At 39.3% G+C, this 12,011-nt stretch overlaps 1 protein-coding gene and 1 pseudogene across 1 annotated transcript in view; one reads left to right on the top strand and one right to left on the bottom strand.

Moving 5' to 3' along the window:
- TTBK2 (tau tubulin kinase 2) overlaps window positions 1–12,011 on the top strand; it is a 123,350-nt gene that overhangs the window by 29,724 nt on the left and 81,615 nt on the right. Inside the window, exon 2 of the mRNA XM_069596071.1 lies at window positions 3,674–3,809. Within this exon, the coding sequence (XP_069452172.1) occupies window positions 3,741–3,809 (69 nt within the window). The 5' untranslated portion in view covers window positions 3,674–3,740. The remainder of the gene's footprint in view (window positions 1–3,673; window positions 3,810–12,011) is intronic.
- Window positions 5,847–6,261, bottom strand: LOC138443535 (large ribosomal subunit protein eL27-like; annotated as a pseudogene).

Below are 12,011 nucleotides of genomic sequence, written 5' to 3'. Positions count from 1 at the left end.
GGACTCTCAACAGTATTAGCATGGTGCAAAAGTAATTGCGGTTTTGCATTGTTGATCTTTGTTGTTTGATTTTGAGATGCCTTCTTAAATGTAATTATGCTGTACGTCATTTTAATGTGCATTTCTTACATTATGCTTTTTGCTAATGATTTATTCAGTTCAGTTCAGTAGTTCAGTCCTGTCCAACTCTTAGTGCCTCCATGAGCTGCAGCACGCCAGCCCTCCCTGTCCAACACCAAATCCCAGAGCCCACCCAAACTCATGTCCTTTGAGTCGGTGATGCCATCCAACCATCTCATCCTCTGTCATCCCCTTCTCCTCCTGCCCTCAATCTTTCCCAGCATCAAGGTCTTTTCAAATGAATCAGCTCTTCGCATCATGTGGCCAAAGTATTGGAGTTTCAGGTTCAACATCATACCTTCCAGTAAACACCCAGGACTGATCTCTTTTAGGATGGACTGGTTGGATCTCCTTGCAGTCCAAGGGACTCTCAAGAATCTTCTCCAACACCACAGTTCAAAAGCATCAATTCTTTGGCACTCAGCTTTCTTTATAGTCCCAACTCTCACAGCTATACATGACGACTGGAAAAACCATAGCCTTGACTAGACGGACCTTTGTTGGCAAAGTAATGTCTCTGCTTTTGAATGTGCTATCTACGTTGGTCATAACTTTTCTTCCAAGGAGTAAGTGTCTTTTAATTTCATGGCTACAGTCACCATCTGCAGTGATTTTGGAGCCCTGAAAAATAAAAGTCAGCCACTGTTTCCCCATCTATTTCCCATGAAGTGATGGGACCAGATGCCAGGATCTTACTTTTCTGAATCGAGCTTAAGCCAACTTTTTCACTCTCCTCTTTCACTTTCATCAAGTGACTCTTTAGTTCCTCTTCACTTTCTGCCATAAGGGTGGTGTCATCTGCGTATCTGAGGTTATTGATATTTCTCCCGGAAATCTTGATTCCAGCTTGTGCTTCATCCAGCCCAGTGTTTCTCATGATATACTCTGCATATAAGTTAGATAAGCAGGGTGACAATATACAGCCTTGACGTACTCCTTTTCCTATTTGGAACCAGTCTGTTGTTCCATGTCTAGTTCTAACTGTTGCTTCCTGACCTGTATACAGATTTTTCAAGAGGCAGGTCAGGTGGTCTGGTATTCCCATCTCTTTCAGAATTTTCCACAGTTTCTTGTGATCCATATAGTCAAAGGCTTTGGCATAGTCAATAAAGCAGAAATAGATGTTTTTCTGGAACTCCATTGCATTTTCCATGATCCAATGGATGTTGGCAATTTGATCTCTGGTTCCTCTGCCTTTTCTAAAACCAGCTTGAACATCTGGAAGTTCACGGTTCACATATTGCTGCAGCCTGGCTTGGATAATTTTTAGCATTCCTTTACTGCAATTGTAAGATGAGTGCAATTGTGCAGTAGTTGGAGCATTCTTTGGCATTACATTTCTTTGAGATCGGAATGAAAACTGACCTTTTCCAGTCCTGTGGCCACTGCTGAGTTTTCCAAATTTGCTGGCATATTGAGTGCAGTACTTTCACAGCATCATCTTTTAGAATTTGAAATAGCTCAACTGGGATTCCATCCCCTCCATTAGCTTTGTTCGTAGTGATGCTTCCTAAGGCCCACTTGACTTCACATTCCAGGATGTCTGGCTCTAGATGAGTGATCACACCATCTAGTGACCATGAGTGATTATCTGGGTCGTGAAGATCTTTTTTGTACAGTTCTTATGTGTATTCTTGTCACCTCTTCTTAATATCTTCTGCTTCTGTTAGGTCCATACCATTTCTGTCCTTTATTGTGCCTGTCTTTGCATGAAATGTTCCCTTGATATCTCTAATTTTCTTAAAGAGATCTCTAGTCTTTCCCATTCTGATCTTTTCCTCTATTTCTTTGCATTGATGGCTGAGAAAGGCTTTCTTATCTCTTCTTGCTATTCTTTGAAACTCTTCATTCAAATGGGAATATCTTTCCTTTTCTCCTTTGCTTTTCACTTCTCTTCTTTCCACAGCTATTTGTAAGGCCTCCTCAGACAGCCATTTTGCTTTTTTGCATTTCTTTTTCCTGAGGATGGTCTTGATCCCTGTCTCCTGTACAATGTCATGAACCTCTGTCCATAGTTCATCAGGCACTCTGTCAATCGGATCTAGTCCCTTAAATCTATTTCTCACTTCCACTGTATAATCATAAGGGATTTGATTTAGGTCATTCCTGAATGGTTTAGTGGTTTTCCCCACTTTCTTCAATTTAAGAGAGTTAAATGATTTATTATTTGGTGTTTACTTTATATTTATTTTAGACTCTATAAATGATGTTAGACAAAATGTGAATTTGAGCTCTTTTTTAATTTGTGTTCAAAATAAGTCATAGAGCAGGGTAGACAGCTCACAACATCAACAACACATTTGACCTAGCAACTGCTAATGACTGTACAGTGGTGGTTCAAGAAATTTTGCAAAGGAGACGAGAGCCTTGAAGATGAGGACATAGTGGCTGGCCATCGGAAGTTGACGTCAATAAATTGAGAGCCATCATCAGAACTGATCCTCTTAAAATTAAGCAAGAAGTTGCTGAAGTACTCAGCATTTGACCATTCTATGGTCATTTGGCATTTGAAGCAAATTGGAATGGTGAAAGAGCTCAATGAGTGGGTGTCTCATGTTCATGAGCTGACTGCAAATCAAAAAAATTGTCATTTTACAGTGTCTCTGTTCTTTTATTCTACACAACAACATGAACTGTTTTTCAATTGAATTGTGACGTGTGATGAATAGTGGATTTTATACTACAGCCAGCTTGGTGGTTGGTCCAAGAAACTCCAAAGCACTTCCCAAAGCCAAACTTGCACCACAGAAAGGTCATGGTCATTGTTTGGTGTCTGCTGCTTGTTTCTGATCCACTACAGCTTTCTGAATTCCAGCGAAGCCATTATATCTGAGAAGTATGTTCAACAAACTGAGGAGATGCACCGAAAACTGCAACACCTACAGCCAGTATTGGTCAACAGAATGGGCCCCGTTCTTCTCCACGATGATGCCCGACTGCACGTCGCACAATCAGCGCTCCAAAAGCTGAACAAATTGGGCTACGAAGGCTTGCCTTATCCGCCATCTTCACCTGACCTCTCACCAGTGGCAGCGGACTTCAGCTTCTTCAAAGTTCTCGACAGCTTTTTACAGGGAAAATGCTTCCACAGCCAGTAGGAGGCAGAAAATGCTTTCCAAGAGTTTGTTGATTCCTGAAGCACAGATTTTTACACTACAGGAATAAACCAACCTTTTTCCCATTGACAAAAATGTGTTGATTGTAATGGATCCTATTTTGATTAAGAAAAATGTGTTTGAACCTAGATATAATGATTTAAAATTCATGGTCTGAAATTAGAATTACTTTTGTACCAACAGAGTCTGACAGGACTGAGTGACTTCACTTTCAATATAATGCCTCTTTAATGTTTGGTTATTTCACTGGGCTCTGTAATGGAAAGGTAAGCACTTTTTTATATGCACTAAACAGATTTTAGAAGTGAGATTTGGGATTTCCCCCTTTCCAGCCAAGCAACTGAATTAATATATAGAATTAGTAGTACTTCTGGGTGCTGGAATGTTTGTGTTAATTAGTTAGTCCTGATATGCTGCTCCTGTTTCTTTTGTTTCAGGTTAAATGGAAACCACCCTTGGGAGCCGGATGCCTGTGTAGCCATTCTACCACATCAGTGAATTGCAATGAGTGGAGGAGGAGAGCAGCCGGATATCCTCAGTGTTGGAATCCTGGTCAAAGAAAGATGGAAAGTAGTAAGTATACATCAGGAAAAGAGATGGGTGGGGTAGGGGGAAGGAGGAGGCTTTGGTATCTTGATAAAAGTAACATTTCATTAGGAAATAATACATATATTGCTTATATGCCTAAAGCAGTTACTTTTGTTTCTTTTCCTGTGATTAGGTTTTGTTTATACCCTAATTGTCCTTCTTGCTCCTTCAGTTCAGTTCAGTTCAGTTCAGTCGCTTAGTCGTGTCCGACTCTTTGCGACCCCATGAATCACAGCACACCAGGCCTCCCTGTCCATCACCAACTCCTGGAGTGCACTCAGATTCATGTCCATCGAGTCAGTGATGCCATCCAGCCATCTCATCCTCTGTTGTCCCCTTCTCCTCCTGCCCCCAATCCCTCCCAGCATCTTGCTCCTTATAGTAATAAATTTTCCTAACCTCTAATAGCTACTATTGAGTAAGGTAAATAAAAGTATACTTAGGGAAAGAACAATTGAAAAAACTTCAGTGTAATGCCCTTTTTATTTTTTAACATTTTATTAAGGAAGATTGTTAAGTGTATGTTAAAATAGCATGACTGTTATAAAGAACCTCCAGGTACCCATGCCTCAGCTTAAACAGTTATAGATTGATAGTCAGTTTTGCTTCATCTCTTTAACCTCTCTCCTAAAATATTTTTAAATTGTTCTTTCTTATTTTTTAATTATGAAAATATGATAACACATTTACAGGAGATGTGGAAAATACAGAGCAAAGTTACATATGGTCCCAGTATATATTACAGTCATTTGTTTTAAGTAGATAAATTAAGATTCTTAGTTGGAGTTTCAATATCAAACGCTCAGAAATTAATAGGATGACTGTACAGAGAAGTAGAATATAGTATACCTTAAAAACACTATAAACCAATTCGACACAATTAAGATTTATACAGTTTTCACACAACAGTTGGATACAAATTCTGTTGAAGTTCCCATTGACTGTAAACTAGGAAACACTGGAACATAGCCAGAGACATAAGATCAGGTGCAGAAATTTCATGGTCTTAAAGGTATAGAAATCATACAGAATCTGTTCTTTTATTTCAGTGATCACTATCAAGAGATATTTGAAAATAACCCACATATTTTCAAGTACAGTGTGACATTTACCAAGAGAGCACTTTAACTTAGCCTTTGAAAGCCTCAATAAAGTTAGAAGACTGAAAAACATAGAAGGTGATTGCAGAGAAGAAAGCATTTCAATGAGAAATTAATATCAAAGATACTTTTAAAAATCCCATGTATTTGAAAATTAAATATCCATTTTTAAATGAGGGGTATATCTAAGAACCCATAACATGGAAAATTAGAAATATTTGTAATAGAATAAAAATGAAAAAACAATTTACCAGAATCTGTTGCATGCAGCTGAAGCTGCTAAATGCAGTTAAATATAATGTGGAGTCTTAAATAAGGTATGAAAACAAATAATGGACACGAGCATAAAATTTTGTGAAGATTTGAACAAAATCTGTACTTTAGTTAATAATACTGTATCACTTGTTAACTTCCTGTGTTTTTTTAACAGCATAATATTTCTTAATATTCTCAGAATTAGATTAGAAGTTTCAAGCCTCATTCACATTTTTTTAACACTAAGATAATAAACTTTCTAGACTTCTAGCAGTAATACTAGATGCCAAAATATATGGAACTATATCAAAATTTTGAGTGAATATAAATTAGAAATCTAGCATTCTATCATACTGAGTCAGACAAATGGAATCAAAATGTCATGAATTTTTTAGGTAGGCAAAAATTCATAAGTCTTCTAAAATATATGTATTATACATACTCTATATAGATTTATATATGTATATACAAAAGCTTTTCTACTATACTTTGCTTGAGAAAGAACATCAAAAAAAACGGAGTGATGGAGAAATGGGAAAACATACCAAATGAAATGGGAGCACTGAATATGAAATAGAAAAACTGAGACAAACTAGATAAAAGTAAAAGATCATCATAGAGTCCAGTTTTGGGTTTTTTTTAAAATATTTTTAGTAACTGGGACAGACCTAAAACCGCAGCTTCTGGAAGAACCATTTGTTCTTGCCAGTGTTGTTTGTGTCTCTCCTCAAATTTGACCTTTGCCTCTCATGGAGCCCTGCGTTTGAGAGCGGATCTCTGAAGACATCCTTGTTGACAACAGTTTTGTCCAAGGGGATATTCGGAGAGTACCTTGTCATAATGAGGTGACTATAATTATAAACTTTCACAAAAGACTTGATCTTTGACCTCTTGGTGATTTTCTTCTTGCCCATGGAAGCTCTCACTTTGCAGGGATAGCGATCAATTCCAGCCACCAGAGCATGACTGTAGGGTCAGTCTGAGGTGCCATCATCAATATTCTTCACGACGACCGCTTTGCGTCCAGAGTAGCGACAGGCCAGGACCAGCACTACCTTCCCAGGTTTCATAAACTTGCCCATTTAGGCAGCTACTACTCGGGACTACAGCAGAAAGCAAGAAAGGGCACTTCTGCTAACCTTTCACCCCAGGAAGCATGATCTCACTTCCTAGTTGTTTTTAAACATTAAAAACAGATCTCTCCCAAAATATTTTGAAGGAAATCTTTTACCTTACTTTTCTCTATGCACATAAAATGGAATCATCACATTCAGGAAAGCAGTGTCATTAATATCATTAGATATCCTTCCAACTTTCACATTTTCCTAATTGTTTTGTAAAGTTTTTTTAACAGTTGAATCACATCCAGGTGAAGTCTGGATATTTCAGTTGTTTGATATACTTAAGTTTCCTTTAATTTCTAAGTTCCTTTTTATCTTTCTTTTTTTCTTGCAGTTTATTTTTTGAAGAAACTAGGTTATTTGCCTGTAGAATTTTCCATAGTTTGGGTTTTTTCTATTGTTTCCACATGGTGTTAATATGATTCTCTGTCTTGTGTATTTTATGTAAACTGTTGGTTATATAGAGAGGCTTGATTAGATCTGACTTCAGGTTTGTTTATTGAGGTAGGGGCTTCCCCCCCACCGCCCATAAAGGGTACTGTTAACTTTGGATGGGAGGCACATAATGTCTTATTGCCCATCATTTTGTTAACACTACTGATCATCATTGTCTAGGTCTGTTAATTCAAAGGGATGGCAGATTGGTGATATTCTGTCATTCCTTCATTCATTAGTTGAAGTACATCTATGAAGAGAAATTTTGCATCATTAACTATTTGATGACCCTGAGATACAGTTTGACTAGGAATGCAGGATAAATGCTTGATTCTTTTTTAAATTTACCACTTTTCAAAGTAATAAATTGGTTCCCTAGCATCTTCTGATGCTAATGAGAATCAAACCCCATACCCGCCAGAGATGCTTAGAGGGTGCAAACATACCTTGTGTGTACCAGGACCCAGAGGCCCCACAGAGACTGAGGCATAACTGTGTTTGGATGTCTCCTGAGGAGGTCACAGAAAACTAACCAGTCTGATCACATCAACCACAGCCTTGTCTAATTCAGTGAAACTATGAGCCATACCGTGTAGGGCCACCCATATGGACGGGTCATGGTGGAGAGTTCTGACAAAACACTGTTCACTGGAGAAGGGAATGGCAAACCACTTCAGTATTCTTTCTTTGAGAACCCCAAGAACAGTATGAAAAGGCAAAAAGATAGGACACTGAAAGATGAATTCCCTAGGTTGGTAGGTGCCCAATATGCTACCGGAGATCAGTAGAGAAATAAGTCCAAAAAGAATGAAGAGACAGAGCCAAAGCAAAAACAACACTCAGTTGTGGTTGTGACTGGTGATGGAAGTAAACTCCGATGCTGTAAAGAGTAATATTGTATAGGAACCTGGAATGTTAGGTCCATGAATCAAGGCAAATTGGAAGCGGTCAAACAGGAGATGGCAAGAGTGAACATCGACATTTTAGGAATCAGTGAACTAAAATGGACTGGAATGGGTGAATTTAACTCAGATGACCATTATATCTACTACTGGGGGAAGAATGGAGTAGCCATCATAGTTAGCAAAAGAGTCCAGTCTTTTGGATGCAATCTCAAAAACAGCAGAATGATCTCTGTTCATTTCCAAGGAAAACCATTCAGTGTCACAGTAATCCAAGTCTATGCCCTGACCAGTAATGCTGAGAAAGATGAATTTGAACAGTTCTATGAAGACCTACAAGACCTCCTAAAACTAACACCCAAAAAGGATGTCCTTTTCATTATAGGGGACTGGAGTGCAACAGTAGGAAGTCAAGAAGTAACTGAAGTAATGGGCAAATTTGGGCTTGGAGTACAGAATGAAGCAGGGCAAAAGCTAACAGAGTTTTGCCAAGAGAATGCACTGGTCATAGCAAACACCATCTTCCAACAACACAAGAGAAGACTCTATACATAGACATCATCAGATGGTCAACACTGAAAACAGATTGATTATATTCTTTGCAGCCAAAGAGAGAGAAGCTCTATATAGTCAGCAAAAAGAAGACTGGGAGCTGACTGTGGCTCAGATCATGACTCCTTATTGCCAAATTCAGACTTAAATTGAAGAAAATAAGGAAAACCGCCAAACCATTTAGGTATGACCTAAATCAAATCCCTTATGACATTTGAAGTGACAAGTTGATTAAAGGGATTAGATCTGATAGATAGAGTACTTGAAGAACTATGGATGGAGGTTGGTGATATTGTACAGGAGGCACTGATCAAGACCATCACCAAGGAAAAGAAATGCAAAAAGGCAAAATGGTTGTCTGAGGAGGCCTTGCAAACAGCTATGAAAAGAAAAGCGAAAGGCGTGGGAGAAAAGGAAAGATACACCCATTTGAATGCAGAGTTCCAAAGAATAGCAAGGAGAGATAAGAAAGCCTTCCTCAGTGATCAATGCAAAGAAATAGAGGAAAACAATAGAATGGGAAAGACAAGAGATGTCTTCAAGAAAATTATAGATACCAAGGGAATATTTCATGCAAAGATGGGCTCAGTAAAGGACAGAAATAGTATAGACCTAACAGAAGCAGAAGATATTAAGAAGAGGTGGCAAGAATACACATAAGAACTGTACAAAAAAGATCTTCATGACCCAGATAATCACGATGGTGTGATCACCAGCCTACAGCCAGACATCCTGGAATGGGAAGTCAAGTGGGCCTTACGAAGCATCACTACGAACAAAGCTAGTGGAGGGGATGGAATTCCAGTTGAGCTATTTGAAATCCTAAAGGATGATGCTGTGAAAGTGCTGCACTCAATATGCCAGCAAATTTGGAAAACTCAGCAGTGGCCAAAAGGTCAGCTTTCATTCCAATCCCAAAGAAAGGCAATGCCAAAGAATGCTCAAACTGCTGCACAGTTGCACTTATCGCACATGCTAGTAAAGTAATACTCAAAATTCTCCAAGCCAGGCTGCAGCAGTATGTGAACCATGAACTTCCAGATGGTCAAGCTGGATTTAGAAAAGGGAGGAACCAGAGATCAAGTTGCCAACATCCATCGGATCATGAAAAAAACAAGAGAGTTTCAGAAAAACATCTACTGCTTTATTGACTATGCCAAAGCCTTTGACTGTGTGGATCACAACAAACTGGAAAATTCTGAAAGAGATGGGAATACCAGACCACCTGACCTGCCTCCTGAGAAATCTGTATGCAGGTCAAGAAGCAACAGTTAGAACTGGGCATGGAACAACAGACTGGTTCCAATAGGAAAAGGAAAAGGAGTATGTCAAGGCTGTGTATTGTCGCCCTGCTTATTTAACTTACATGCATAGTACATCATGAGAAATGCTGAGCTGGAAGAAGCAAAGCTGGAATCATGATTGCCGGGAGAAGTATCAATAACTTCAGATACGCAGATGACACTACCCTTATGGTAGATAGCGAAGAGCCTCTTGATGAAAGTGAAAGAGGAGAGTGAAAAAGTTGGCTTAAAACTCAACATTCAGAAAACTAAGATCATGGCATCTGGTCCCATCACTTCATGGCAAATAGATGGGGAAACAATGGAAAAAGTGAAAGACTTTATTTTTCTGGACTCCAAAATTACTGCAGATGGTGACTTCATACGTGAAATTAAAAGACGTTTGCTCCTTGGAAAAAAACCTATGACAAACCTAGACAATGTATTGAAAAGCAGAGACATGACTTTGCTGACAAAGGTCCGTCTAGTCAAAAGCTATGGTTTTTCCAGTAGTCTTGTATGGATGTGAGAGTTGAACTATAAAGAAAGCTGAGCCCCAAAGAAGTGATGCTTTTGAACTGTGGTGTTGGAGAAGACTCTTGAGAGTTCCTTGGACTGTAAGGAGATCCAACCAGTCCGTCCGAAAGGAAATCAGTCCTGAATATTCATTGGAAGGACTGATGCTGAACCTGAAACTCCAATACTTTGGGCACCTGATGTGAAGAACTGACTCATTTGATAAGACCCTGATGCTGGGAAGGATTGAGGGCGGGAGGAGAAGGGGACGACAGAGGAAAAGATGGTTGGATGGCATCACTGACTCAATGGACGTGAGTTTGAGTAAACTCTGGGAGTTGGTGATGGACAAGGAGGCCTGGCGTGTTGTAGTCCAGGGGGTCACAAAGAGTTGGACATGACTGAGTGACTGAACTGAACTGAAAGTGAAAGTGAAGTTGCTGTGGTGTCCGACTCTTTGCGACCCCGTGGACTGTAGCCCACCAGGCTCCTCCATCCATGGGATTCTCCAGGCAAGAATACTGGAGTTGGGTGCCATTTCCTTCTCCAGGGGATCTTCCCCATCCAGGGATCAAACCCAGGTTTCCCGCATTGCACGCAGATGCTCTAACCTCTGAGCCACAAGGGAAACCCTGAAGTGAGCATCTTCTCAAAGTGACTAATGGAATTTAAAAAATTATAATTAAGAATTCATGGATTTAAGCATATTTCATGTGTTTCAGTCTGTTGTAGTTATCATTGCTATTGATGTTCAAATTGTCTCATTTGGCTAAAAGGATTTCCTTCAAGTTGTCTCCTGAGTCTTTTTAACATGATTCTTATAGTCTTTTGATGGCTTCCTTGCCCTGGACTTGGAATCTGCTCTCTTTCTTCCAGTAAAGAAGCTATTTTTCTTTTAGATATATTTAAATATGTTTTATTGCTACCTGGTCTTCTGTTAACCAAAGTTTTGTTCCACTGGCAAGTTTAGCCAAGCTATTCAATTGTTTCCATAGTCTGTCAACAGATTGCAAGAAGAAGATTATTCTTCTAGAAATAAAAATTTTGTTTTTATGGTACGGTGTTTTACTTATTAGGCAAATTAGACTTTGAAATTTTTCTTGAGTAAACAGGAAAGAACCTTGTCATCATCGTGGCTGGTGCAGGGAGATTCCAGCAGTTGGTCATCTTTAAGTCAGGCACGTGTGTGCTTTGGTGAGAGCTTTGTGTTAAGTGCTGTGGTAAAGGTTGGCCGTTCTCCATTAGACATATCAAAAGGTGACAAATGCAGCTATGCCTGGCATAGTTGCTCTGTCCTGACAACGAGAGCCAATATACATGTGGAGCATGTCTGCCAAATTTGAGTGACATAGTGGCCTCTTAGTAAAAAAAAAAAAATTACAGGCTCATTGTTAAGGATGGTGTTTTGATTATCTGTTATTCATTGAGTTGGCCAGAAGATTCATTTGGATTTTTCTGTTACAGCTTATGGAAAACCCAAGTGAAGTTTTTGACCAATCTAGTAACAAACTGCATCAAAATTTAGAGGCTCAAAACAATCATTTATTTTTATCACAGTCTTATGGATTAGGAGTTAACTAGATGGTTTTTATTTCTTACCCATGTGGCAACTAGCAAGCTTGAGCATTCGAGGGGCCACCTCCAAATGACTTCTTTAATGCCTTGGGGTCCCTAGTTCCCTTAACCCCAAGCTGCCGGCCCATTTTCTAGGACCTCTCTTCAGGGCTGTCTTCTGTGTAGCTATTCAGTGCCTCTGAGAGGAAGGTAAATGGTGCTGAGAGAACTGGGCTCTGGTGGCCTGTCCCTCCTCCAGCCTCCTCGCAGACACATTTCAGTCTGGTTCCAGAGGAGATTTCAGTTGGTAAAAAATGTTAAGGATTTAAAACATCTTCAAATGATTGCCTTAGAATTAGAACAGATCTGGTCGTTGAGAGTTATATGTGGGAAGTGAAGCTTCAGATAACTGTGTCTTTTATGATGTTTCTGATGCTGGCTGTAGACCTAATTTTAAAATTGTTTGTGG

Source organism: Ovis canadensis, chromosome 7 (genome assembly GCF_042477335.2).
Source record: "Ovis canadensis isolate MfBH-ARS-UI-01 breed Bighorn chromosome 7, ARS-UI_OviCan_v2, whole genome shotgun sequence".
Taxonomy (NCBI): domain Eukaryota; kingdom Metazoa; phylum Chordata; class Mammalia; order Artiodactyla; family Bovidae; genus Ovis; species Ovis canadensis.
The sequence above is the reverse complement of the archived record's forward strand: the minus strand, read 5'-3'. Positions and strand labels throughout refer to the sequence as shown.